The sequence below is a fragment of the Trichomonas vaginalis genome, chromosome IV (genome assembly GCF_026262505.1).
Source record: "Trichomonas vaginalis G3 chromosome IV, whole genome shotgun sequence".
Taxonomy (NCBI): domain Eukaryota; phylum Parabasalia; order Trichomonadida; family Trichomonadidae; genus Trichomonas; species Trichomonas vaginalis.
In genome coordinates, this window is record NC_067206.1 from 2,903,726 (window position 1) to 2,931,724 (window position 27,999).

The 27,999-nt window shown below is 35.8% G+C and overlaps 10 protein-coding genes, 2 non-coding genes and 3 pseudogenes across 15 annotated transcripts, besides 4 other annotated features; 7 read left to right on the plus strand and 8 right to left on the minus strand.

Moving 5' to 3' along the window:
- Positions 1 to 331: 331 nt before the first annotated feature.
- TVAGG3_0017940 lies at positions 332 to 802 on the minus strand (annotated as a pseudogene). The gene has a single exon. A coding segment is annotated over exon 1 (471 nt).
- Positions 803 to 903: 101 nt separating this feature from the next.
- On the minus strand, positions 904 to 1,377 carry TVAGG3_0017950 (annotated as a pseudogene). Its single transcript has one exon. A coding segment is annotated over exon 1 (474 nt).
- Positions 1,378 to 2,001: 624 nt separating this feature from the next.
- On the plus strand, positions 2,002 to 3,000 carry TVAGG3_0017960 (annotated as a pseudogene). The gene has a single exon. A coding segment is annotated over exon 1 (999 nt).
- A 555-nt stretch (positions 3,001 to 3,555) lies between these two features.
- On the plus strand, positions 3,556 to 4,513 carry TVAGG3_0017970 (serine threonine-protein phosphatase family; the record flags this gene model as incomplete). The annotated part of the gene is made up of 1 exon (XM_001311947.2): positions 3,556 to 4,473. One exon carries the CDS (start codon positions 3,556 to 3,558, stop codon positions 4,471 to 4,473), a length of 918 nt encoding a protein of 305 aa, XP_001311948.1.
- A 138-nt stretch (positions 4,514 to 4,651) lies between these two features.
- Positions 4,652 to 4,723, minus strand: TVAGG3_0017980. Its single transcript has one exon. It is a non-coding gene; the product is annotated as a tRNA-His (tRNA).
- A 289-nt stretch (positions 4,724 to 5,012) lies between these two features.
- TVAGG3_0017990 (tubulin polyglutamylase TTLl11 family) lies at positions 5,013 to 6,404 on the plus strand (the record flags this gene model as incomplete). Its single annotated transcript, XM_001311948.2, has 1 exon — positions 5,013 to 6,404. The coding sequence occupies one exon, from the start codon at positions 5,013 to 5,015 to the stop codon at positions 6,402 to 6,404; it is 1,392 nt and encodes a 463-aa protein (XP_001311949.1).
- A 332-nt stretch (positions 6,405 to 6,736) lies between these two features.
- Positions 6,737 to 6,814: a mobile genetic element.
- Positions 6,737 to 6,814: a terminal%2Cinverted (terminal inverted repeat of MuDR-1/Phantom-1 transposon ID:TVAGG3_0018000).
- A 619-nt stretch (positions 6,815 to 7,433) lies between these two features.
- Positions 7,434 to 7,511: a mobile genetic element.
- Positions 7,434 to 7,511: a terminal%2Cinverted (terminal inverted repeat of MuDR-1/Phantom-1 transposon ID:TVAGG3_0018010).
- Positions 7,512 to 7,960: 449 nt separating this feature from the next.
- Positions 7,961 to 9,331, plus strand: TVAGG3_0018020 (tubulin beta 4 chain; the record flags this gene model as incomplete). Its single annotated transcript, XM_001311949.2, has 1 exon — positions 7,961 to 9,304. The coding sequence occupies one exon, from the start codon at positions 7,961 to 7,963 to the stop codon at positions 9,302 to 9,304; it is 1,344 nt and encodes a 447-aa protein (XP_001311950.1).
- A 193-nt stretch (positions 9,332 to 9,524) lies between these two features.
- TVAGG3_0018030 (TAG-278-related family) lies at positions 9,525 to 12,403 on the minus strand (the record flags this gene model as incomplete). Its single annotated transcript, XM_001311950.1, has 1 exon — positions 9,677 to 12,403. One exon carries the CDS (start codon positions 12,401 to 12,403, stop codon positions 9,677 to 9,679), a length of 2,727 nt encoding a protein of 908 aa, XP_001311951.1.
- A 149-nt stretch (positions 12,404 to 12,552) lies between these two features.
- On the plus strand, positions 12,553 to 15,873 carry TVAGG3_0018040 (SEL-1-like protein family; the record flags this gene model as incomplete). Its single annotated transcript, XM_001311951.1, has 1 exon — positions 12,553 to 15,873. One exon carries the CDS (start codon positions 12,553 to 12,555, stop codon positions 15,871 to 15,873), a length of 3,321 nt encoding a protein of 1,106 aa, XP_001311952.1.
- Positions 15,874 to 16,133: 260 nt separating this feature from the next.
- TVAGG3_0018050 (acylglycerol lipase protein) lies at positions 16,134 to 17,290 on the minus strand (the record flags this gene model as incomplete). Its single annotated transcript, XM_001311952.1, has 1 exon — positions 16,187 to 17,290. The coding sequence occupies one exon, from the start codon at positions 17,288 to 17,290 to the stop codon at positions 16,187 to 16,189; it is 1,104 nt and encodes a 367-aa protein (XP_001311953.1).
- Positions 17,291 to 17,829: 539 nt separating this feature from the next.
- TVAGG3_0018060 (uncharacterized protein) lies at positions 17,830 to 21,777 on the minus strand (the record flags this gene model as incomplete). The annotated part of the gene is made up of 1 exon (XM_001311953.2): positions 17,864 to 21,766. One exon carries the CDS (start codon positions 21,764 to 21,766, stop codon positions 17,864 to 17,866), a length of 3,903 nt encoding a protein of 1,300 aa, XP_001311954.1.
- A 760-nt stretch (positions 21,778 to 22,537) lies between these two features.
- Positions 22,538 to 24,673, minus strand: TVAGG3_0018070 (UBA-like family; the record flags this gene model as incomplete). The annotated part of the gene is made up of 1 exon (XM_001311954.2): positions 22,627 to 24,585. The coding sequence occupies one exon, from the start codon at positions 24,583 to 24,585 to the stop codon at positions 22,627 to 22,629; it is 1,959 nt and encodes a 652-aa protein (XP_001311955.1).
- A 149-nt stretch (positions 24,674 to 24,822) lies between these two features.
- On the minus strand, positions 24,823 to 26,654 carry TVAGG3_0018080 (chromatin organization; the record flags this gene model as incomplete). Its single annotated transcript, XM_001311955.1, has 1 exon — positions 24,874 to 25,548. One exon carries the CDS (start codon positions 25,546 to 25,548, stop codon positions 24,874 to 24,876), a length of 675 nt encoding a protein of 224 aa, XP_001311956.1.
- Positions 26,655 to 26,790: 136 nt separating this feature from the next.
- On the plus strand, positions 26,791 to 26,861 carry TVAGG3_0018090. The gene has a single exon. It is a non-coding gene; the product is annotated as a tRNA-Gly (tRNA).
- A 65-nt stretch (positions 26,862 to 26,926) lies between these two features.
- Positions 26,927 to 27,937, plus strand: TVAGG3_0018100 (uncharacterized protein; the record flags this gene model as incomplete). Its single annotated transcript, XM_001311956.1, has 1 exon — positions 26,927 to 27,898. One exon carries the CDS (start codon positions 26,927 to 26,929, stop codon positions 27,896 to 27,898), a length of 972 nt encoding a protein of 323 aa, XP_001311957.1.
- Between the last annotated feature and the right edge of the window lie 62 nt (positions 27,938 to 27,999).

Below are 27,999 nucleotides of genomic sequence, written 5' to 3' on the forward strand. Positions count from 1 at the left end.
TGTCCTTGCTCTGTTTGTGGTTGTTGTTGTGCAGGTTTTGAACTGTTGGTTGTTGTGTGTTTTGAACTGTTGGTTGTGGTGCTGGATTTTGAACTGTTGGTTGTTGTTGTTGTTTTGGTGCATGCCTGTGTCTGTGTCCATGTGACGATGTAAATGTTTTAGGTAGTCCTGGTGCAGGTGCTTCTCTTGGAGGGTTTGGTGGTATATAAGTTCCACCAGCTGGCACATATGTTCCATCTGCAGCATAATGTCCTACCTGACTTTTCGTTTTTAAGAAAGCATTTACTAGGTCTGTTTTGGTCTGTTGTAACTCTTTTTCTTGACTTTCCACAACAGTTGCTCTAACGGCGTCATAGGCACTTTGAACTGCCTGTCTCGTTGCTGCATCTGTTATTTTCGTCATATTTTGTGCTACTTCTCTTAACTCTTTGTCGAAACCTTCAGACTTCAGTTTCTTTCCAGATGAGAAGTCGTTCACTAGTTTCACCTTACTATGAAGAGCTTCGAAGGCATTCTTAAAGTCAGCATTCATTAAAGCTTCATTTGAACTGTCTTCATCCGCTTGTATTTTTGTCCTTATTGACCCTATAAGTTGGGCTGCTTTAGCGTTGGCTTGGGCATCTAACCAGTCATTATTAGCTTTTATATATTCTGCGCTTTTCATTGCCTTTTGCATGGCTGCGTCGTTATTTTTACTTTCTTGTGCTAAGTTTTCATACTGTACGGTTTGGTTTTGCAACTGTAAAAGTTTTTCTGCCTTTACATTTGCTTCAACTTCTTTTTTATACTCATCGCTATCCATATATGTCTTCAGGGCTTTTTGTTTTATTCTTCATCTTTCAGTACTTTATATTGAGTAGTATGGTTTTTCAAATTTATAACATCTTGTTCCATTTTTGCTACTTCTGCTGCTTTTTCTGACACTTTTTTCGCATATTCCTCTGTACTTAGTTCTTTCAGTTGTTCTTCTTTCTTCTTTTTCTCTACGTTTAACTCATTGAGTTTCTTTGTGTGTCTGTCATATTCTAGTTTCTTTTCGTTTTCACTTATTTGTTTCTGTATGTCTATGTTTGACTTTTTGACATCTGTTATTTGATTTTTGAGTGAACTCAAATTCATTTGACTTTGAGGGTTATAAGCTGTTCCGTCTGCAGCTCCACCATAGCCTGCCATTTTCGCTAAAAGTGCCGCTCTTAAACCTCCACTCTGTGCACCAATAACTCGGTTTAAAAGCATAGGGTTGCTTGACATTTGTTGCAACATAGTGGGGTCATTCATCATTTGTTGTTGCAACTGTTGTTGTGGTGTCAGTTTTACTATTGGATGTTTCAATGCTCCCTTCCTCTTACGTATATTCTTACGTAGCTTACGTGGCATTTTAAGTGAAGTTAAAAAGCGGTTTTTGACAGATGTTTATATGACACTTTTTGTTCAGCACAAAAAACTACTCGGTCAAAGTGTTGTCAGTTTTGTAAAATAACCGTCCTATCTCATTCTATAAGGGGAAAAGGCTTCTCAAAGTATACTTCCTTGGAACGCCTGTAACTTTTCCTGTAGCGACGATAGACCCTTACTTGTCCGGACAAAGTTATACTATTTTGAGTGCTCTACAAAAAAGTCAACGGCGACGACTCTCAAAAACCGTTGTGTAAAAAGTTTTACCGTTGGACAAAAAAGTATATATAGAAAACAAAAAACGTTTATAGTTCATTCAATATTTGAGATGGAACGGTTTGCCAACGGTAACTATTAAATAAAATAAAAAAATAGAGGGGGTTACCGTTGACGAAAACGGTTTATTTTAAACTTTTCTATGAGTGGTCCGAAAAAAACAGTTCATTTTTCATAATGGAAGGAAGAAAAAATGTCGCAAACAATTCGTCGACTACCTCTGCAGTTAAAGTTCCTACAACTTATGTCTCACCATTCTCAAAACCCTTACGACCTCCTATAATACCAAAGCAACTTCCTCATACAATTCAAGACAAATTGTTGGACAATATGCATTTGCACAAAGAAACAGCTCAGCCAACAGGTCAGGCAACAACAACTATCGGAACAGAAGCATTTTCAGAAGAAGTTCATACCAATCAGACTCCAATCGAACATACAGAAACACAACCACCCGAAAATACAGAAACACATCCAATCGAACATACAGAAACACATTCTGCAATGACCACTAGGTCGCAAACACGATATCTCGCCTTTAGCAAACAATTTAAGTCTCAAATTCAAGACACACAAGATAGCGACACTCCTCTTTCAGAGAAAGTTCGTAGAAAATACGCAAAGAAAAGGTTAGAATTGTTAGATAAGTTAAATGAACAGTGGGGTTCAGAAGACAATCGAGATTATAACGAGATGTTTCAAGCTGTCATGGATGCCATTCAGCCTCTTGAAAACGAAATCAAAGACCCTGGCGTACTTGTTGACATGTTTGCTTCATATTTACCCGTTACTGCCAATCTCATAGCGTTGCAAGCTATTGACCAGTTCATTCACTTGTTTCCAAAGAACTTGCAGAAGCATTTACAAGAAGTTAAAATTGCTGAATTTGTCCGTTTATATCCAAATTCATACAATTATTTGGAAGAATTGAATGAACATGGTGAAAGGTCATTCTATTTATATTTCTACACAAAAGACAACCAGTCAAAACGACTATACTGCATTGAACCTATGCCTCAATTCTTAGACAATTTCCACGTTATAACAACTGTTGCTTTAGATATTCCTGCCAGAGTTCCATATGGAGGAACAGTAACTATCTCAAGCTTTCCCAAGGGCTATAAAGGAAAGCCTCTCACAATTGCAAAATTCACACACAGCAGTTGCCAATTTGTTCAAGATGTCGAGTTCCATTTCCTCAACAATACGACTTTCATCATAGAGACTCCTCAAGAAGGTATATACAAAGTTTTCATCGCAGGATTTGTTGCTCCCAATGGCGAAGAAGAAGTCGAAGAAATCCTCACCTCAGAGAGCGAAGAAGAAGAAGTCGAAGAAATCCTCACCTCAGAGAGCGAAGAAGAAGAAAATTTCCAAGACATTCAAGATTCAGAATATACCGAATAAAAAAATAATTTAAGACTAAAAATTTAATTTTATTATAATATTTTTATTTTTTTCATCTGGTCTTTGTATCATTCCTCCTCTAGTTTCTCCGGGGCTAGAGGGCGCAACGCGCCTGGAAGCCCCACTCACCTGACCTGAATTTTAATTCCACTTCTGATGATTAAGCATTTTAATACTAGATGATTTTTCCAAATTTTTTTCGAATTTCGTTTTATCGTTTAAAAAACTTCAATTTTTTATATCAAAATTTGAAAATTACAGAAATTTTGGAAGATTTCCAAAAATTTAAATCGATAGAATTATTCATTTATTGATGTTAATTTGATTAAGCAGGTTTTGTCGAATTCTTTCGACTGACCCATCAAGATAACTCAGATTTAAAGTGATATATATAATCTACTCTAGCTATTAATAATATTTTTTAAATCAACTGATAATTATATTGTAGCCTATTCAATTTTTAAAATCATTTTTTCAATGAGCGAATTGAATCTAGATAAAATCCTTCAGCAAATACGTCAAGGCGAAAACTTGGAAGAAGGCGTCTTTGTATCTCTTCTCATGAAGTTGATGGAAGTTCTCTATTGTGAAAGCAATTTGATTGAGCTAACTTCGCCAATTACAATTTGCGGTGATGTTCATGGCCAGCTTTATGACGTTTTTGAACTCTTCAAAGCTGGTGGAGATCCTGCAACCACAAAATATTTATTTATGGGTGATTATGTTGATCGTGGTTACTATTCTTGTTTAACGTTCGCATATTTAGCAGCTCTCAAACTCAAATACCCAGGAAATGTATACTTACTTAGAGGAAATCATGAATGCCGTCAGGTTAATCAAATGTATGGTTTTTATGCTGAATGCACCTTATTATACGGTCATAGCGGAGTTTGGTCACTATGCAATGAAGTTTTCGATTTACTACCTTACTGCGCATTAATTGATGGAGAAATATTTTCAACTCATGGAGGTCTTTCTCCCGAAATACCATTAATCGATAAAATCAATTCTATTAACAGAGTTGAAGACGTCCCAAGTACAGGGCCATTTGCTGACCTTACATGGAGTGATCCTGATGATACAACATGGTCTCCAAATCCTAGAGGTGCTGGCCATTGCTTTGGCGAGCAACCAACAAGAGAATTTTGCCATCTAAATGGATTACGCTTCGTTACAAGATCTCATCAACTTGTTATGCAAGGTTATGAATGGTACTTTAATAATCTTCTCGTAAATATCTGGTCAGCCCCGAACTACATGTACCGTAGTGGAAATAAGGCGAGCGTCATGAAATATGCAGGAAAAGGAGAGAATGAACTTGTCATTTTTAATCCTTGCCCTGCTTCAGAAAGAAAGATACCAGCAGAACTCCCAACCTCAGGATACTTCATATAATTGTTGTATATATTTAGTAAAAATTATGCTTTTATTTCATATCTTTTTTAATTCTTTGCAATAAATCGAAATTAGAGCAAGAAAGATTCATGTCTCAGCATGCATTGAAGCTGGTAATTGTCTTTTCCTGGAAAATAAGTCTCAATACCTTATTATTTGCCTTAGAAAAATAAAAAAGTGGGCAAACCGTGAATCGAACACGGATCTATTGAGCCACAATCAACAATACTAACCATTATACCATTTGCCCCTTACATTTACCCCCTAAAAATTTAAATCCAAGATACATAAAATGCACTTTCCATTCTCAACAACTCGAAATCTCGACTTTCTGACTGTCAACCAGACTTCCAAACAAGCTTATTGCATTTATTTATAGTTTAGATATCAACTATCGTAATTATGAGATTTTTCGATGATAGATTTTAGATACGTTAGAAATCAAAACGAGGCGTGATTGGGCCGATGATACCCATAACGTCTGCGCTAACATCGTGAATACTGTTTACTCAATCATAGAGAATGTGGTAAGCAATAGAATGACATGGGAAATCACAGGTTCTACGTCAGATTGCGATATATTTTGGATGGACACAAACGTAAACGTAGAGTTTTGCTCAAAAATGAAGCCATATCAATTTGTAAATCATTTCCCTGGAACAGGTTGCATATCTAGAAAGGTTAATCTCAGCAAAAACTTTTTCGCAATGCAAAAACTATTTCCTGAACAATATAACTTCCATCCCAAATCATTTACAGTCCCAGCTGAAAGAAGTACACTGAAAAACTATATGGAATCGATGCCTGCTGATCATCGTACATTTATTATCAAGCCAGACCTTGGATCTCAAGGAAAAGGCATCTATCTTATACAGGATCCCAATGAGGCTCTTGAATGCAAGAAGCTTGCTATTGCGCAACAACTAATCGACCCATATCTTATTGATGGATTAAAGTTTGATCTAAGAGTCTATGCACTCGTTTCATCAATTAATCCACTTCGTGTTTATGTCTACAAAGAAGGCTTAGCTCGCTTTTGCACAGAAGAATATGAAAAACCTACTTCTAAGAATATGAACCAATCATACAAATTCCTTACAAATTACAGCTTGAACAAACATAATAAGAAGTTCGAGCAGTTTCATGATGGAAAAGGTCATAAAAGATCAATTTCATGCGTTTTCAAGCAGTTGCTTGAAAATGGCGTGGATATTGATAAACTTTGGGAGGAAATCCACAGAATCATTGTACTGACTGTCATTATTGGACAACCAATCATAGCACATAATTATAAATCTTCAATCAAGGCTCAAGATGGCAAATCTAGATGTTTTGAGATATTAGGCTTCGACATACTAATTGACAGTAACTTGAAACCATGGGTTCTTGAAGTAAATCACTCTCCTAGCTTTTCGACAGAATCAGACTTCGACTACCATGTTAAGATGGATTTAATTAGCGAAGCACTGAAAATCCTAGATATTAACCATATTATGAGATCCAGAATCATCAATATTGATAAGCAAAGAACATATCAAAGAATTAATGGAACAAGACAAACTGACATCCCTCAGTTATTCAATCCTACATTAGAGTCAAGAATAGCTTCATCAACAGGCTGGAAGCTAGTTTATCCAGCAGCAAATGCAGCTGAATTTGATAAGATTTTAAATCGAATTGAAGATCTTCCTAAATACGGCATTGAAGAAACACATGCATTCGTATGCCGAAAGAAAGCTTCTCAGACACAAATTGATGAAATGGAGAGAAAAGCACTCGAAGCAAAAAGAGAACCGAAACCATTCGTTACATCTTTTGGCCAATACTCGATTTTATCTCCAAAATCACATCATTTGTTTGTTGCTCCTAAAGTTAGACCTCAAACTGATACAAGAAGACAACCTGCAAGATTAATTCGTTTAAAAACGTAAATCATGCAGACTTACATGATAAGTACCCGTAAGCTCTGCACTAACTCTCATTATATTCATGTTCTTTGTTTGATATTAATAAATGTTTGGAATGATTTTTCTTTTTCTCTTTCAAAGAGTAAATTATTCTTATGTGCTATTATTTCCTACACAACAAGGGACTTGAATTCGGTTATACAAGCAAAATATTTCCAATCAAATGTAAACGATATATCACCATAGACAAGACCATGCATTTTCCCCATAAATTAAATTGTGAAACGCATTGTAACGAATTCTCAAAGTTATCAAACGAAAATAATCAGTATGATAAAATTCGGAAAAAAAGTGCTTTGGCGTCGCGTCGCGTCGCGATGTAAATTATTCAATTTTGAGAAGTTTACACTATTTTTTCAAAGCTTTATTGCGTCGCAAGGCCAAAATTGAATAGGCCCTTGTCGCCAATGTAAAGTTTATTTTTGCCAAGGTTTACGTGGCAATTGAATAAAAAATTGTGTTTTTAATTTGTTTTTTAATTAAGGATTGAAATACGTTATCAGTGCCTCACAGCCTTTGGTTTCTTACCAAAAACGAGAAAACTTGCTCGACATTCTTTCGCATTTCGAGCAAGTTTTCTCGTTTTTGGTAAGGACTTGCTCCTTATGAGGTATATAGTAAGAATATATACCTCATAATGAGCAAGTCCCACTGGAAAGCTGGGAAACTTTCTTCGAATAACTTATCATTTGAAGAAAGTTTCCCAGCTTTCTACAAGAAACTAAAGGCTGTGAGGCACAAATGCATTATCAGTGCCTCACAGCCTTTGGTTTCTTACCAAAAACGAGAAAACTTGCTCGAAATGCGAAAGAATGTCGAGCAAAATTTCTCGTTTTTGGTAAGAACTTGCTCCTTATGAAGAAAATTTCCCCGCTTTCTTCATGAAACTATATTTATAGCTTAATGATATGATGGAAAAATAATAAAGATTTAATTATATGTCAAAAATAAACTTTACATTGGCGACAACGGCCTATTCAATTTTGGCCTTGCGACGCCATAAACCTTTGAAAAAATGGTGTAAACCTCTCAAAATCGAATAGTTTACATCGCGACGCCACGCGACGCCAAAACGTAAGCGACCCTAAAATTCACTCAAATTGTTAATGGAGAATTTACCGGAAATTTTGAATTTTGAAACAGTTACATCTGCTCATGTTAATTATCCAGACCAAATTTAACCAATGACACTTTTGCCAAACAGATTTGAAATTGAAAACGGCCAAATATAACATTAAAGAGCAGAAACACAATAAATAGATTGCCATCATGTAACCTCAGATGGATATCCAATTAATTCGGATTCTTCCTTTACGACCAATTTCGATTTCAATTTTTATTTGTAAATGAACTATGAACATTTGAAGAATTACCCATTATACGATCAATAGTAACATTTCAACAGCAAATGAGGTTGATTGTAAGAATAAACGTACGCACATAAATCCAGAAATAGTAAACGTGCACTTATCAAAACTATTGAGTAAAACCGCTAAATACGTTTTTAATCACTACTTTTCATGGTTCGTGAAATCGTTCACATCCAGGCTGGACAGTGCGGCAACCAGATCGGTGCTAAGTTCTGGGAAGTCATCTCCGATGAACACGGCATTGACCCAACAGGCTCATACCACGGCGACTCCGATCTTCAGCTCGAGCGCATCAACGTTTACTACAACGAAGCCACAGGCGGCAAGTACGTTCCACGTGCTATCCTTGTCGACCTTGAACCAGGCACAATGGACTCCGTCCGTGCCGGCCAGTTCGGTCAGCTTTTCCGCCCAGATAACTTCGTCTTCGGCCAGTCCGGTGCTGGTAACAACTGGGCTAAGGGCTACTACACAGAAGGCCAGGAACTTTGCGAATCCATCCTCGATGTCATCCGTAAGGAAGCTGAATCCTGCGACTGCCTTCAGGGCTTCCAGCTCGTCCACTCCCTCGGTGGTGGCACAGGCGCTGGTCTCGGCACACTCCTTCTCAACAAGCTCCGTGAAGAGTACCCAGATCGTATCCTCTCCACATACTCCATCGTCCCATCTCCAAAGGTTTCTGATACAGTCGTCGAACCATACAACTGCACACTCTCCGTCCACCAGCTCGTCGAGTCTGCTGATGAAGTTTTCTGCATTGATAACGAAGCTCTTTACGATATCTGCTTCCGTACACTCAAGCTCACAACACCAACATACGGCGATCTTAACCACCTTGTTTCCATGGTTATGTCCGGCACAACATGCGCTCTCCGCTTCCCAGGTCAGCTCAACTCCGACCTTCGTAAGCTCGCTGTCAACCTTGTTCCATTCCCACGTCTCCACTTCTTCATCGTTGGCTTCGCTCCACTCACATCCCGTGGCTCCCAGCAGTACCGCGCTCTTACAGTCCCAGAGCTCACATCCCAGCTCTTCGATAACAAGAACATGATGGCTGCTTGCGATCCACGCCGTGGTGTCTACCTTACAGCCTCCGCTCACTTCCGTGGCCGTATGTCATCTAAGGAAGTCGATGAGCAGATGCTTAACATCCAGGCTCGTAACACATCCTACTTCGTCGAGTGGATCCCATCCAACGTCAAGTCAGCTATCTGCGATATCCCACCACGTGGTCTTAAGATGGCTGCTACATTCATCGGCAACACAACAGCCTTCCGTGAACTCTTCACTCGTGTCGACTCCCAGTTCCAGAAGATGTACGCTCGCCGTGCTTTCATCCACTGGTACGTCAACGAAGGCCTCGAAACAGTCGAATTCGATGAAGCTCGCTCCAACATGACAGATCTCATCCAGGAGTACGAAATGTACGAAACAGCCGGCGTCGAAGAACAGGGCGAAGGCGAAGAAGACGAGGAAGGTGAAGCCGCCGCTTAAGCGATTTTATATTCTGACTATAAAACATGATTTGAGTTTTGTCTTTAATCATTTCAAATTTTTACATTTTTTTCATTGTACAAATAGATTTGATAAAAAGTTTCAATTATTTTAGACAGAAATTTACAACAAGAAAGTCCATTTGAAGCGAATCTTTATTAAAAGAGCGCATTAAATTAATGCCAAAATCATTTGAGAAGTAGATATAATATTCCCTAACATACAAATTAATGATAGATTGAACAATGAAAGCTCATGTCTGTGTGATTTTTTGAAATACAATCTGAAATTTTTCAAATATAGAAAATTTTTACAAACAAACAAATAATATTGAGTTACATGGTAAAGGTAGTAAGTTTTCTGGTAGCTGTTCTATAACTTTGGTAATATTTTTAGGGAAGAATTTGAAGTTAAACTTCCACGAATTCTTGGAGACTTGCCGACAGGAACTGAAGGCAAAGCGCCAAATCTTGCATTATATTCATTCTCTTGAATAACGATTTTCGTTTTAAATTCCTGGTGATCTTTCATCAAAGTCATTAAATTCTGTGTTACTTGGTTGAGAGTGGTATTAAGTTTATCAATAAGTGAAATATCCTCTTGTCTTGACTCTCTGGATTCAAATTTCATCTTAGCAGCGTTCAAATCTTTTTCTGCAATATCTGTCTCACATTGTAAGAGGTGTTTCTTTGTTTCGGCTTGGCTTCTCATTATGTTAACTTCATCTTTATATCTTTTTTCAATTTCAGCTAATTTTTGAGAATAATCTTGATTATTAACTTTTGTATGTGTTAAATTGATGATATTGTGCTTCTTCTGAAGTATCTTATCTTTAAGAGATTGCAATTCATCGTTTTTAGATCCATTTCTTTCATTTTTATAAACTTCCATCTCATTATTAATTTTTTCGATCTTAGAGCGATGTTCTGCTTGGAGTTTCTGTACAGAAAGCATGTAGTTATTTAATTCCTTGGTTTGCTCCAATAAAATATCTTCTGATCTTTGACTAAATTGATAATTCAAATTTGAAATGTCTTTTTGCATTTTACCAATGGATATATCTTTATCATCAATCGCATTCTTAATTATTCTCTCATTTTCTAACTTTGCTTTTGCAAATTCTTCTTTTGGATTAAATTCTTGAATTTGAGAAGTTGGTGATGACAATTTAAGCGAATTTAGCTTATCTTCTAAGCTGTTGATCTTAGTATCGAGATTTTCTAGTATTTTTGAGTTATCTAACTTCATTCTCATTAAATTCGTATCCATAGCCATAATTTGTCCTTTAATGGAATCAATAGATAGTTTGCTTCGCATTCCTTCATCAAATATCATCTTCTCCCAATCTTCTGTGATTTGATCTTTATCTAATTTTATATTTGACTTAAACTGCTCAATTTGACTAGAAATCTCGTTCACTTCATCTTCATTACCTTGAACATTAACTGGAGATATTTGGATTGATCTTAATTCGGTTTGAAGGTCATTAAAAATTTGTTGATATTTCTGCTTTTCTTGGAGGATCTCTACTTGGAAAGAATTCTTTTCTTCATCTAGTTTAAGCTTATTCTTCATTTCCAATTCATTTTTGTATTCAATTAATTTTGAATTCAAATTATTTTGAGTTTCTTGAAGCAAATTCTTTTGCTGAACAGTTCTCGATTGATATTCATTATCAAAAAGTTTAATTGCGTTCTTCTCTTCTTCAGTCAGTTTTAATAATATTTTTTCAACGAAATCATCAGAAGGAACAGACTTAGACTTCATCATTTCCTTCTTTTCTATCAAGTCAAGATATATTTTGAGGTTTTGCTGATAAATTTCTACTTCATCTTTGTTATTTTTTGTTTTTGAGTTGAAAATTTGTTCAAAATCATGTTTTGACTGTTCTGTTTCATTAGAATTGGCCAGTCTTAGATTAGAAAACTCTTTCATGATATTGTCCTCTTCCTGATCAAAGATTTCGTTCATTCTGGTCATTTTTTCATTTGATAATTCAAGAAAATAAATTCTGTTTTTCTTTTCATTCTCAAGACGTGCAATTTCGTTTTCCATTTCTTCATTACATTGCTTCTGCAAGCGATTCGGTTCTTCAATTATTTGTTGAGAAATATCTTTTGGAATTAAATTTTGAAATTGAAGATTTAGTTCTTCAATTTCTGCTTTTATTTTATCCCTTAAACGATCAAGAATGATTTTATTTGTTTCTTTCTTTACTTCAAATGTTTGCATCAAAGTTTTTTCATCTTGCTTTAATTGAGCTAAAACATTATCGTATTCTATCTTTTTCTTGTTAACTCTTTGTTTTTCGAAGTTCTCTGCTTCAATTAATGAATTCTGAACTTCTTTTAACTTTTCTTTCCATTCCTTTTGAGTTTCTTTGTATGAATTCATAACAGACTGAACACTTTTCGTTAGATTTTCAACAATCTCTTGGAATTCATAGAACTTTCCGTAGAATTCTGTCCTTATATTTTCAAAATTTGACATTACTTGACTAAAATCAGTATAATTACTTCTCTGGAGTTCTAAAACAGCCTTTTCATTCTCTTCTTCGAGCCTTCTTTGAGTTTGATACCAATCATTTTCCAATTTATCAATTTTTTGAGATAAATCCGTATTTATTTGCTTAATTTGGGATACATACCATTCATTTTCAACTTGCTTTCTGACATCAATGTATTGAGCTGGTGTTGACGGTGAAAATGTTCGAATTTTTTGTGTTAAATTGAAATTTATATCTTCTATTGTCTGTAGTAATGCCATCAAATCATTATTGAATGATTTGCTAAACTTTTGATATTCATGAGATGAAAATGGGTTATTTAAAGGCTTGAGTTTATAAATTTTCTTTAATTCTTGTTCATATTCGCTTTTAATACTGGACTCAATCATTTGCCGTTCATAATTTAGACCATTTATAATCTCTGTCATCATGAACTCATAGTCTGCAAAGATATTATGAAATTCTTCATCGTAACTTTGATTAATTATCTCTTTATTTAAGTTCCTTTGCTCAGCAAGATAGTTTGCCTCAGTATATTCTTTCTCAATACTGATGAATCGCTTGATTTGCTGCTCTTTTTCTCTGTCATCCATTCAATTTTACGAAAAATTGACCCTCTACCTTATTCCTCTGCTTACAATCGATATTTAGTATTATCCATCGGTCGTGGCATATAAATTGAGGGGTACGTTTAAAAATTTTAAGTCACGTTTTTAGAAATTGAGGGAAGGGAAATATTGAAATGAGCGAAAAGGAAAACAACGCTCGTTTTGATGTTAGACCACCTCCATTTCCAGCAGACTTTCGCTCTGCAACTCCAAATTCGACTTCCGAGTCGGATTTTTTCAATCAATTAGCTGCACAAAGGTCACCTCGTCGTAAACCAAATAAATCAACATCAGTAAGACAAGTAAAACCATCACTTATTGCAACCTTACCAGAAGATTCTCGTCTATTACAGTCAGAATACAAATTAACAAGAAAAATCGATTTAAGTCTGAAACCGGAAACAATAAAACAGCTTGCTGATTCTGGTAATGCAGATGCTATGCTCGCATACGGAAATCTAATAATGGAATCGAATCCTAAAAAAGGATTAAAATATATAAAGCAAGCCGCCAACTCAAACAACGCAGAGGCTGCATGTAAATACTCAGTGATGCTAATGTCACACATTGATAAGCATACAGATCTATCAGAAGCAATAAAATATCTTGAGAAATCAGCAATTCTTGGTGATCCTCAAGGTCAATATGAATACGGACGACTTTTGATACACGGAAAGCAAGTACCAAAAGATACACACAAAGGAGCCGAATTCATTCAGAAATCAGCTGATCAAGATTATTCGCCAGCTCAATTTCGATATTCTCGAATTCTTATGCGCAGCAATGCAAGCGAAGAAGAAATAAAAGACGGAGTACGCTATTTAAAGCTAGCGGCGCATAACAAAAATCCAGAATCAATGGTTAGATTGGCACAACTCTACGAAAAAGGAAATTACGTTAAACAGAACTACGGAAAATCTGTAAATTTGTTCAGAGAAGCGTCTGAGCTCGGAAATACAGAAGCAATGAACTGTTTCGGAACAATTTTGTTGAATGGAGAGTGTGGTGTTGATGCAAATCCAAAAGAAGCTATCAGAATCCTCGAAAAAGCAGCTGCAAAGAACAATTCGGATGCTATTTTCAACATTGGTCAATATTTAGCAACAAATGGAAATAATCTAGAAAAACAGAAAGGATTAGATTACATAAAAAGAGCAGCATCACTTGGAAATCATTATGCTCAGTACAATATCGGACTTATGTATGAAAAAGGAGAAAATTTTACGAAAGATTTGAAAGAAGCAGCAAAATACTATGAATTATCATCTAAAAAAGGTAATGTTAAGGCTATCTGCAACCTTGCCTCCATGCTGGCATCAGGAGATGGCATAGAAAAAGACGAAAAACGAGCCCTTGAATTATTCAAACAAGCAGCTGACCAAGGCCACGTAATATCCATGTACAGATACGCTAATATGCTTGAAAAAGCAGGTTCTATGGCCCTTTACCGTGGACAAATTACAGATTATTACACAATGGCAGCAAACAGAGGCCATCCACGTTCAATGCTTTGCGCAGCCAAACTAATAGAAGGAAACGACCGAAATCTTGCCAAAGAACTATACGAAAAAGCCGCAAAATCCGGAATTGACGAAGCTCTCTATCGTCTTGCCATTTTACAAAAACTTGATGGCGAAGAAACATACAAAAACACAATGAAAGAAGCAGCAGACAAAGGAGTTGTTGATGCACAAGTCCAGATCGCATTAGATACAATAAAAAACGGAACTCCAGAAGAGAAAGAAAAAGCGTTAGAAACATTCAAAAAAGCATCAGAAACAGGACATCCTGTTGCCAAGTACAATTACGGCATTGCTCTTTTAGACTCCAACAAAAGAGAAGCAGTAAGACTAATAGCGGAATCAGCTGACCAACAGTACGTACAAGCACAATACGAGTACGGAAGAATCCTCCGAAAAGAAGGCGCACATTTGAAAGCATTTAAATACCTTTCATTGGCTGCAGACGGAGGAAATGCTGATGCGCAGTATTTAGTTGCAATGATGTACGAACTGGGAGAAGGATGCCAGAGATCATCGAGAAACAGTTTCCCTTTGATAGAAAGTGCTGCAAAAGGTGGAAATGCCGATGCACAATACAGATATTCAATGATGTTGGAAGAAGGAATAAATTGTTTGAAATCTCATTCAGATTCAGTGAAATTCCTCAAATTATCAGCAGAAGGAGGAAATAAAGAGGCAATACTCAAGTACACGAAGATATTGTTATCAAAGAATAACATAGATGCCTTTAAATACGCAAAAAGAGGTCTAATGATTAAAAAACCTCAGCCAGAATTGTTGACAATTTACGCAAAATTGTTAAGAAACGGTTTCGGTTGTGAAATTAATTTAACTGAGAGTTCTCAAGTGATGAAAAGAGCTGCAGACATGGACTATGCAGAAGCTCGGTTCCTCTATGCAGATATGATATTAAACAATGAATGCCAAGGCACAGAAAGTGAAGCTGAAGAATATTTAGTCAGAAGTTCTGATTTAGGTTATAAACAGGCGAGAACAACTTTGGCAGAGTATTTCGAGATGAAAGAAGATATGTCAAAGGCAAACCACTTCTATAGATTGGCAGCAGACTCAGGAGATAGCGAGGGCTGCAGAAAATACGCAAATTATTTGTTAAATAATGATTCTAATGATGATAAAAAGAAGAGAGAAGGAGAAATCTTTTTGAGAAGAAGTTCAACAGATCACAATGTTGAAGCTGAATTCCAAGTCGCAAATCTTCCAGGAGTTGCAGGAACATTCGATGCAAAACAACTCTTGAAACAAGCAGCTTATGCAGGCCATGTTGGAGCTTTAACACAGTTATCTTATACATCAAACAACCCAATAAAACTCCTCGAATCTTCTTCTTCAAGTGGAGATGCGAAAAGTTTGTATTTACTTGGAAAACAATTTGCAAAGACACAACCAATCAGAGCTACTTCTTATCTACTTGCAGCATTAAGTAAAGGAGAATACTCTGCTTATATAACACTTTCAAGTTTAACTGATGACGAGAACTTGAAAGAAGAATATCTTAAAAAAGCTCTTGAAAATGATGTCGAAGGTTCTGAAGGAGCTTTAGGAGTTTTTTACGAAAAAACAGATAAAGAAAAAGCAATTTCTTATTATAGGAAAGGTAGTGATAAAGGAGATGCTGAGTCAATGTATAGATTGGCGATGATACTGATTGATGAAGATAAGGATAGTAAAGAAGGACATTCTTTGCTGATTAGAGCTGCAAATAAAAATCACATTGAAGCGAAAATAGAATTAGCAAAAGATATGGAGAGAATTGGAGAGAAAACAGATGCTCTAAAGCTCTACCAGAATATATTTAAACAGACCGGAAACCAAACCATTGCAAACACCATAACTGATTTGATCAAATCAATTGGAAATGTTGACAATGGAAAGGATTCACTTAGATTAATGTTCACAAAGCAACAAATTTAATAAAATGTTTGTATTTATCTTTACTTATTTAGAATTTTTCTATCATAAGATCAGAATATATGATAAATTATCAAATTTCAAAAATAATTGAATTTTATCTAATGAGTTATGATAATTTTCAGACTTAAATTATTTATATCTATAAGAAATATCAATGCTGGAATTAGAATCTCTGATATTTTAGTTAAATATAACAAAAATTTTTTGATATCTCAAAATTTTTATATTGAACATTAAAAGTTTCAAGTAAGAATAAGTAATTTAAGTAGAAATAGAAGATCTTTTATTGTAAAAAGAGAAATTGACAAAAGATTTATTTGGAATTGCTGCGTGTTGCTGATTCGAAGAAGTCGATAGCAACATTTTCGATGTAAGAGCCATGACCGTTCATTCCGTAGTTAAAGGAAACGTGGCCACCCTCTGGAGTGCTGAGATAAGCGACGAAGTTTGAGTTTACGATCAAATCCTTTGGAGCGAATTCTGGTCTTGTGAATGGATCATCATCAGAGTTGAAGATGATGAGTGGAACTCTGACTTTGTCGATCTTTGTTCTGAGATGAATCTTTTCGTAGTATTCGTGAGCGTCTTTGAGGTCAATGATCTGGGATGTGAATGCATTATCGAACTCGACGAGTGTCTTTGACTTGAGTGTGGCCTTCTTCATGTCTTCTGGGACGAATTCGTCTTTTTCAACAGCGCGCTTGAGTTGGTGCATGATGATTGGAAGGTAAAGCTTGCTCTGGACTGGCTGTTCGAGGATCTTGCAGCACTTTTCTGTTTCGAGAGGGTGAGAAACGCACATGATTGCATCAACGTCTGTGAAGTCAATACCGTACTGGACAGAGATGATAGAACCAAGGGAGAAGCCCATGAGGTAGATGTGTGGGGGATTGTATGTCTTCTTGACGTGTTCAATGATAAAGTGTAAATCGTCAGTGCGAAGAGCATCATATAAGCGCTTTGTTGTGATACGGGAACCATTGCAACCACGGCATGTTGCAACGACAGCTCTCCAGCCATGCTTTTGTGCGGCTACGCACATGTAGTTTGTGCATGGTTCTCTTGTGCCACCGCCGAGTGTATGGACAACAACAAGAACTGGAGCGTTAGCTGGTGTATCTTGATTTTCGAACCAGTCAATGTAAACAGCGCCGCCATCTTCGAAAATGAGCTCTTCACGGCGTGGTCTGACAGAAGAGCGGCCGCGATATCTCATACCCCAGATGGTCATTGCATTTCCGCCAACGAGCCATGGTGTTGGCTTGTAATTCTTCTTGATTGACTTCATTTCAGAAACAATTGAGGCAATTTTGCTGTCTGTTTTCATTGTAACAGCAACCTTGTAACTTCTTGTTAATCTCCAAACGCAGAATAAGGCAAGGAGACCTAATAAAACAAGTAAAATCGTTCCAAACATTTTTATAGTTGTCAGGTTTTCACGATCATTTTTCTTCACATTTTTACATGGTCCCTAATTTCAAAGGAGTTTCAAAAAATGTCATAAAATATTGCACAATAGATGTTATAGAATGCTTTTGATGATTATTTATTTGAAAATTGTAAAGTGAACTGTACATTCAAAAATTTCAGATAAACTGATTTTCAATTTCACAAGTTGTATGCGATAGGATTTCTTTATTATATATTATTTAAGACTTATACAAGTTATCCAAGCTGGATGTCTTGACTATAGCATCAAATCTCTGAAAAATATGGGTTTGAATTTTAATTTTAAGATTTGTGCCTCAAGAGTAATTACAAAATTCAACCTTCCTTGAACATAAATACTTTTTGATATTAATAGTATGTTAACGGGAATTGAATATATTTATTTCATAACCCTGTAGTTTGAGCATTGATACCAATATAATTATTTCATGGACCCACCACTTTGTTTGTAAATAAAAGCGATCAGTCATTAAACCTTTTATATATTGATAAAAAAATGAACTAAAATTTTAAAAAAGAGAAAAAAATGATATTTAAGTTTTTAGTCTTGGAGACCAGAAGCGAGTTCGTTTGTGAGTAAGCTGCGCTCGATTTCGTTCTGGCGCCTCCTGCGTTTGATAAGGACAACAGAAAGAGCAATTAAGCCAAACAAAGCGACGAATCCGATGATGATTCCAGCGAAAGCACCTGGATTCTGCTTGATCCATTCACCTGGAGTCAAAACTCTGACGCATTTGTTTCCTTTCTTTCTAGACTTTTCTCCACAAACGACTTCCTGGTTGTATACGTATGATGCTGGCAAATCAGTGAGAGACTTAACATTGTCAACATTCTGGAAGACGTTTCCAAGTAATTCATTTCTTACAATGATAGAACCATTAGCAGTGAAGATCAAATCGCCATCCTTGAATCCATCCTGTGGTCTGATGATTGCTGATGCATCGAGGAACTTGATTGGATCGTATCTGAATCCAGCAGCAGAAAGAGGAACAATTACAGAACCTAACATTGCTGTGATTGTTGATGTCTTGTCATTGTTAGCAGTGATAACTAACTTGAAGTCTCCTGGCTGCATGTTCTTCTGTAATCTTGTGATTGTGCCCTTCCATGTCTTGACCAATTTAGTTGCATTTCTTCCATAAACAATCTGTCTGCGAACAGAATCCTGCAACTTGAGGGAGTTCTCTGGAGCCTTGATATCAAGAACACCATCATCAGAAAGATATTCCAACAATGCCAATCCATCATCAGAGAAATCTTCTTCAAATTCACAGTATGGATGGTTCTTATCATCACACATTGCAACGAATAAAACATCTTCTCTTGACTTATCTGGATTGTAAACATACTTTCCTTCAACTTTTTCAAGTTGCATTGTTTGCTTAGATGTTTCTGCTCTGAGAGATGTGCATTTGTCGCATTGGATATAGATCTTCTTGTTTGCATTTGCGAATTCATAAGTTCTGTTTCCTGGAATGAATAATGAAGAAGCGTTTTCTGGAATGTTGAATCCACCGAATCTTGTTCTGAACTCGAAATCAGTGAATTCTGTTAAGTCATCTTTAGCACGGAATGCTTCAAGAGCCCAGTTATTTGCTTCCAATCTGAAATGCTCAAAGTAGCCATCGCTGATTCCTGTGAACAAAGGTGTCCATGAGAGATGGTTCTCTGGTGTCAATGTGTCAATGCAACCAGTGTACAATCCCTTGATAACCTTTCCTTTGATGATGTTAGAAACAGAGCAAACAGCTTTGTCTCCAGAAATGAAAACAGCAGACAAAGAAACATCGAATTCGGCTGCTTCCAATTTAGTTCTTCTGATTGGAATGTTGATGGAAAGAGCACCTGGGAAGTACTGTTGCTGCTGCTTAGTTGAGAACAATGTTTCACCAAATGTAAGTGGAATTGCGATGTATTGATCATCTAATTTAGTATGGTCACACAATGGAGTAAATCCTTGTCCTTTCATGATGACGTTGAACTGTGTGTTCTGAGCAATTTGGTCATCGCCGTGGTTGAAGAAGAACCTAAGAATACCGTATGTCTCGTTTGTCTTCATTGCGACGTGGACATTGACATCATCCTTAGTCCAGACTTGTGTTGGCTGGAATACTTTAGCGATAATGCCTTTGTAGTTTGTCTTTCCTTCTTCGTAACCTGTCTGGAACAAAATTGTTGGAATAGTGTTCTCAAAGTTCAATGCGAGTTGGAACTTGTCTGACTCGATTGACTTAGAGCGCTTGAATGTTCCATCGAAGTTGATTTCATCGCGTGTGAACTCGAAGACTTTGTCGTTGTTCATCTTGACTTGGAGAGTGAACTTCTGACCGCTGAGATCGAATGGGAATGAGAATTCCTGAGCGTTGATTTGAGCGGCAGTGACATAGACATTCTTTGGAACATCCATGGCATAGAGAGATCCAAGTGGTGAGCAATCGCTATCAACGCACTTGAAGAAATCTAATTGAACATCAGCATTTGAATCTGATCTCTTCAATCCATCAATCTTGACATTGAGATATCTTCTGACGAGGTATTCGCCGTTTCTGATATCAGATGAATCAAGTGCTGCATCATCCAATGTCTGGTACTTGTCGAGAGGAGCTTTGTATGCATCGCCATCGCCATGAGTGATAACGCCGTAGATATCGCCATTCTTTGCGTTACTTGGCTTGATGGAAATGTATGTCTTGTTTGCATCGAATTCCTTGAACTCTTCAACTGTCTGTGAATTGTTGACTTGTGTGCGGATGCAGAGTGATTCACTGTTGGAGTACTGGCCGCAGATCTCTTTGTTCATCTCGGAATCAATCTGGAATTCGTCCTGGAACTGGAATCTGTGTGCCCAGTTTGCTGTGTACTTCATGACAGTTGATTCACGTGGATTTGTGAGAACAAGAACACGGTTGAGCTGTTTCTTGGCATCTGGACCAGAGGATCCTTGAGAGAACTGAACTGGCTCAAGTTGAAGTGATCTGAATGGTGTCGGGACATCTGAGCCTGGGTAAGCATTGAGTCTGACATTGAACTTGTTGGAGTTCGGTGCTGATGCCTTCGGGAAGATGTATTCTGGCTTGATGACAACAGATGGAACTCTTGTGTCTGATGTCATTGAAATGACACCTTCTTGTGACTTCTTGGATGAGAAGAGGCAGATGTCGGCCGATCTCTTGGACTGGAAGACTGGCCAATTAAGCTTGAATCCTGGAACAATGTTCAAGCCAAGGATCTTGACACCAATGGAGCTGAGGTAAAGATCAATACCGAATGCGGCATTTGTGTAGATGTATGGAAGTGTGCACTTCTCCATGTTGAAGCCGAAGCCGAGATCGAGATGGAAATCTGAGCCAACAGCAAGGTCTGTGTTAAGCAAACTGCCAACATATGCAATAGCGCGGATACCCATATCAACGGTTGGAGAGATACCAAGTTTCATACCTTCGATGTACTCAATAAGAGAATTGTTATCGAGGTTAGAGTATGTATCGGAGTGGATATCCCATGTGTAAGGATCGCCGTGGTAGCCAGACTTTGTGGAAAGCTTTCCTTGCTTGTGGAAGTTGAAGACGAAATCTCTGTAGTATTCGAGTTCTGGAATCTCCATTGTGATGTTGTTGAGGAGGAATCCAATGTAAGCTTCGACGCCGAAGCCAATCTTGATGCCAAGAATCTCAAAGTCAATTCCATAAATTGGGTACTTGAATTCATAGATCTTAAGGTTATAATTGTAAACCTGCTTCTTAACAAGGATACCAAGTCCACCAACAGCGTTGATATCAACAGAGAATTCGGCAACAAGGTCAAATAAGCCTTGGAACTTTAAGGCTACTTGTCCGACGGCCTGACCGTAAGCACCAACGCGGTACTGGAAGTCACCATCCTTTGTGATGTTGTGATAGATTGGCTTTAATGATAATGGGTCTTCGCCATCTTTAGCTTCTGGCCAATTGTAGCTAAACCAAGCTTTGCACTTAGCACCTGTGAAAATAGTTTCATTAAGTGTGCAATCGTAGCCTGTTTGTGGCTTTGTTTGCATTTCAAGATTGGCAAAAACTTCTAATGGATTAACTGTAGAAACAGAATAAAGCTCTACTCGTCCGTCAGAACCAAGGGATTTGCCTAATTCGAAGATTTTTTGTTCGCTTGGTACTGCCATGAGTGGTTTTCTAGCCATTAAATTTTGGGATAAAGAAAGTTTTGATTGAACAATAGCAATTACGTTTTCTCTTTTAGCGAAGCCTTGAATTTGCTCCACATTTGGATTAACAAGTGGTCTTGTAAGATGGAATGAAACGCCGCCAAATGTATAATGACCTGGTTCCATGAGTTCTTCTCTTGCTGCAAGATTTATTCTACGAGAAGCACTATCAAGAGCCTCTTTTGCAAGGTCTCTATAGCGCCATGGAATGCGGGAGGATGAGATAACACATAAGAAGGAAAGCATTTCAAAATTTACAAGTATTATGAAAACTGCCATCATTTGATTTTAAAAAGAAACATTCTAGTTGCTGTATTCTCTTTTATCGCCTTTGCGTGATTTTATTTTAAAATTGAAAGACTGACAAAAGATTCAAATCTAATAGGCATACTTTTATTTTTCTATTGTTAATCTTTAAAAAGAATTCGTTAGTAAACCAACTATCAGCTCATTCAAAATTGAAAGGATCTTTGGCTCTATAAGAATTATTTTGTTTACATATCGTCAACGCTTAACTAATGTAACACAATTTTGGCACTTGTAATTGTTACGTAACATCATTGAGAATCAATATATAAAGCGACATGGATTTTTTATTGATTTTCAGAGGTTCCACATTTTGATTCTCTCAAAAGTTATATTCCGAAGCTTAACATATATCGTATTGCAAAATCCTCCAGAATCACACAACAAAACTATTAAATCTCCAAAGATAAAAGATTCGCAACTTGATTGTTTGAGATCATGAATAAGTTTAAGTTTAATTTAAAGTAACAAGTCAAAACTGAAGCATAAAAGGAACCATTAAATCGATTTTGGCAAAACGATTGTGTATTATTATATCAGATCGAAATGGCATTTGATTTGAAAAAGAATTTTAAACAAGACTAAGTGAGGAGTTGCTTCCCAATCGAATGTATAATATGTATGTAATCGAGCAATGCTCATTACTCTCAAAACAAAAAAAATTTGATAAATTATGAAAAATAATATTATATCATTACAATTTAATTACATAAACAATACAATAATAATGTTAGAGGATTTTCATTTTGAAATCATCGGTATTAATAATATTATTAAAAATACTTGCAAATTCAGTCCTGTCATTCGACTCTAACCATCAAATATTTCTTGATAATATTTTCAACAGATTGTGGTGTTCTTTTGATCAATTTTGATGCAATAGCCGCATAATTATTATTATATTCCCTATAATACCTAGCAATATTTTCAAGTTCTTCTTTTTGAGGCTCCCTTTCAGTATCAACAGGCTCCAAGAAGCGAGAATATTTAGGATTATTTTGAATTAATATAATTTCATTTTGTATTTCAAAAATTGTTTTTCCAGGCACTTTTTGAATGATTTGGTCCCATTTATCAGGTGTTGCAGCATAAGCGATGCACATTTTTATTCTAAGATTTTCCGTTCTTGATAGAGAACTTTGAAAAGTATTGAAAGAATTTGGACTTTGTGAATTTGATATTGGTTGTTGACTAAACATATATTTCGTGATTTTATTTTGTTTAGTATTAGTTTCTGTTGAGACCTTTGTTGATGGATATGAATTAGGAGCCTGAGAAAAAGGTTGACGACTAAGAATTGGCTGTTGAGAACTAATATCATCATGCTTCTTAAAACCAATTATTTCGACATCATCATCTGAATCATCATCAGAATTAACAACTGGCTTTTGTTTAGCTGGTTCTGGAGGCTTTGACATGTTTGGACGGGCTATTTGTGCAGGATTTGACCGAATTAATTGTAGTGGATTTGGTGGTGCTATTTGTTGTTGGGTTGGAGGCATTACTTGTATTGGATTTTGTTGAACAGATTTAGATGGATTTTGATGCTCAAGTTGTTGAAGAATTTGTTGAGCTGTTTGTGGGGAATTTTGCTGAAACATCTGCTGTTGCTCTTGTTTATACATCTGGATTGCGTATGCTTGCAATAATTTTTGTTGTTGTACTACCGATTTCTGCTGAGATTCAGGATTTGCTTGATTAGGAGGGTTTTCTACAGATTTTGGAGTAATATTCTGTTGTAAAATTGGGTTATTTTGCGGTTGTTGATTCAGAGTTGTGGCAGTCGTTGGTGTGGGATTAACAACAGATTGAGTTTTCTGTGGTGTTTCTACTACAGGTTGATGAGAAGTAACAATGTTTTCAGGACTGCGGATCTGAGGGGCATGACTCTGACCAACAAAACTTTTAGGTTCTGGAACTTGTCTTATTACTGTAACACCTCTGAATCTACGACCAGTCAGTGGTTTCGTAATCAGATTATTTGACATGTTTTGCATTGTACTTGAATAAGAGTCATTATCACTAGCTTCTTGATCGTTAGTTGTGCTTTCTTGGTCATATGACTTTTTGCTACTTTCATTAATTTTATTAATAATTTTAAGAACACTTTGATATGTTTCTTTATCTTTGAATATATTGTGCTCTAGATTTTCCAAACGAGCAGCTTCTTTCTTTATTTTTTCTTGTTCAATTTCAGTCTCTTTAGAAACTACCGCTTCGCTTTGGGATTCATCAGAATCAGATTCTACTGTTGTAACTTTTTCAGAATTAGCGTCCGCAAATCTTTTAGACGTTTCATTTATATGAAGTGTTGGTGTAGGATGAGATAAAAGTAATCCTAAAGCTTTAGATAAATCATTATCGCATGTTTGTAACGCATTTGTTACCATATAAGAATTAAAGCCAAGATTCAGTAAATATTCTTGATTCGGCGAAAGAGTACTATCATTTGCGTATTTCTTTGGATTACATATTGCATACGATTCTGTTATGCTATTGAAAAGTGTTGCATCCCTTTTATCTTTTACCGAATGAGCTGCATCAACGTATTTTACGATAATTTCATTTCCATTTTGCTTGATTAGATTGAATATGTTATCGTTTTCTGTTATTTGCTTATCTTTTGCATATATTGTTATTGAATCCATCGGAACACGCGTGAATTTACTAACCATCATCTTTAACGAATGCAACGTAATTAGCCTAGCTATTTTAATCATTGCATTTTCTGTTTCAGAGAATTTAACGCGTACATCCATACGTTAAATTTTCTGCAATGATATAAAATGAATTAAATATAGCAACTCTATGACTTGTTATTCATAGGCAAATGTATTCCACATAGTAATGGCTAACAGTTTCTAAAATATTTAAATTTCTGAGTATATTGAGCAAAACAGTATGCAAAAGAATCAACTCTGAAGTACTTTTACATCGGAATTAATTTATGAAATATCAACTGTGAGTAGTAAACACAGAAGAAAAAATTTTTGAAATTTACAAACAAAAAGTAAAAAGAGATCATGTTTACAAGTTTTATTATAGAATTAAACAAATAGTTTAGCAGCATCTGCCAAGTCTGGGTCAAATACTTCAATTTTTGCAATCAAATTCATGATACGATTTCTCTGTTCTCTCTGCTTAATGGCAAGCTCGGAAATTTCATCTCTCATTTGCTTTGATTTGTCGCGAACAAGTTGTTCCATCCATTTCTTTTCTAAGAAAGGATCGTTTGGAGGACGGTCAATGATTTCAGCATCTTGTTCCGTATTATGGCGTTTGAGTCGCTTTACTTTATTCCATGCAAATGGCGCTGATGATAGACCTTCGTATAATAAAAGAGATGGATTTCTAAAAACGATTTTAACTCTCTTTCGCTCTATTATGCATGGCTTGCGTGATGTTGGAGGTGGAAATGTAATGAAATGGACCAAGTTTAATGGGATAGCGTTCTTTGGAGCAATTTCAATATTAGCTTCAAATTCACCCCAGCAATCTTCTGCAACACGGTAAGGTTCATGAGTCATAATTCTTTCTGGTCTTTCGAAAGTATGGTGCAAGTGAAAAGTAACTTTATCAATCCATCTCGTTAAATCTTCTCCATTTGGACTGTATAAAAAGATCTCCAAATGGTGAGTTTTATCATCAGTCTGTTTCGGCAGTCTTTTGGCTAAATGTCCATAGATGAGCTCTTTTTCAATTATCAAATCTTTGTCACTCATCAAATTTACTCCTTCAAAATTAAATAAAGAAGAGCATTTCTTTCTCATTCAATATTCTAAAAATGATCCCATTTTTCAAGATTTTGATTCCAAGTTTACATTTTTCCTGATATTCGCTTATTTCACTAGTCGATTTTGCCTCTTTAGCAAAATTTCGTTTAGATCTGTTTGCTATAATACCTTTAATCGGATTAGTCATATGCATTTATCCAAATGAAATTCGAAAAGACATCTTTATACACGATATTATTACAAAATCTAATTCATCAATTTATATTGCTCAAATTTTGCTTCCTCACAACAATATTACACGTTTCTATACTTCATATAGTATATGGGGTAAAAATATAACATACTTTTTCAATCAATCATTATATGTTACAGTTACAAAAGAGAAAAGAATTCATTATGGGGACAAAAACTTACAATACGGTAAATATTCACAACGATCTCATAAAGAATCATACAATTTAATTTACGCAAGCTTAGTTTCTATAGAAGATTTTCTTAAAAATACAAATTTTTCATGGTATTTCAGGACTACAGATGATGTATTAGTCAATATACCTAATTTTGTCCAGTTACTTGAAAATCTTGACAAAGAATACAATCCAAGAACAGATTACGTATTTAAGGGCATGCTTAGCACTAATGTTTTTGTTCATGGAGGACCTGGATGGATAATTTCAAGAGCATTATGCGAGAAAATCCATCAAGAAATATTGAATTACAATTCAAAACAAGAAATCGGAGATGATGTAATAATGCTGCAAATTGTATCAAAATACATCACTGATATCAATAAAATACACAGTTCTGCTTTCGTGGGACCAAAATTAAATAAAAATTCGGAAAAATTGATACAAGATTGGGAATTCAAAGATCCCCCACAATGCAAAAGTGATATTTTAACAAAAATCAATAACATTGCAGTATGGCACTGCGGAAATCGTGACTTAGAACCTCTGCTCTACGGAAATAACATTATTTCTGAAGGCTCACGATTTTGGGCTCTAGAAAAATGGGGATCGAATGAAGCAAATATTTGCACTAACTAGGATCTGCTTGATTTTTTTGTTTGCGCATAAAATATAGTTTAATTTCGGATATATTTACATCATAACATGAACAACATATTAGGATTTCAAGAAAGAATAATAATCTCAATAATAAGAACATAACAATCATTCTCACTTATTTTTAATGTTTCAACTATTAAAAAAAATTTTTAACAAATGTGAAGCACCGCTGGTCTAATGGTAGAATTTCACCTTGCCAAGGTGGGGGTCCGGGTTCGATTCCCGGGCGGTGCATTACTTTTTCATTTTAAACTTGTTTTTGACACTTTTTTGTAAATTCTTCCGGTAGAAGATTTTAGATGATTTCGCTCTTTTTTTACCACATTTTATCAGAAAATTGCTATGATTTTTCCAGCCCCATCCTAGATCAGCTCATATTTTCCGACGAAAGCATTTATTCATGCTATATTATACATGATTGTACTGCAATCAACTTAAAGTTACAAAAAGATGGTGGCCGCATCAGAATTTCAAAATCAAACAATAAATTACAACTAAATAACGTATTATTTTCTGGTTGTTCATCATCAACAGCTGCTGTCGCTTTAGTTGATAATTCGATGTCAGTAAATACACAAAACTTATGTGTATACAACTGCAAATCAAATGAAATTAGCTTCGGTAGGTTCAGTGGTGAAGCAGAGTTTACTTTATGCACAACAGCATTATTATCCGGAATAGATGCAGGAAAAGATAATAATGTACTAGAATTCAACTGTGTAGGCATTGTTCTCAATAATAACAACTTTACTTCCAATATAGGAAAGAATATTGTTAATATGCAGGCAAAAACTACTTCATCAGTCATTTACTTGAATTTTGCCAGTAACTCTATCAAGAATGACTTAACCGGTGCCGGATTTGAGATTGGCTCCAAAGGAAATGCAAAATTTTCGAATTTTATCAGAAATATATTGAGTTACAGCCTTGGCACAAGTGGATCAAATACCACCATTGAATCAAGCTATTTCATTTCGAACTACAAAGATATTAAATCAAAATCGAACTTATATTTAGTTCATTGCTTCACAGACCAAAGAATTTCGATCAGCGGACTTGTTTACGCCGCAAACATATCATATGAACCTTATCCAAGGAATAATATATACTATAGTAACGGAATTTGCAGAACTACGCAATATCCGAAATTTATAATCCCAACTCCAGCTCCAACATTACCTGAAAAGTGTGAAGATCCACCAAATGAAGAAAAACTTCACGCCAGACGCTACAAATATGTTTTTTGTTTAGCTGAATTTTCATCTCTTTAATTTTTATATTTTGTATGTGTTTTATCTCTATAAATTGTTTGTATTCTATCATAATTATCAAAATACAATGATTTTTAGCTAAAACTGCTTTAATACTGAAA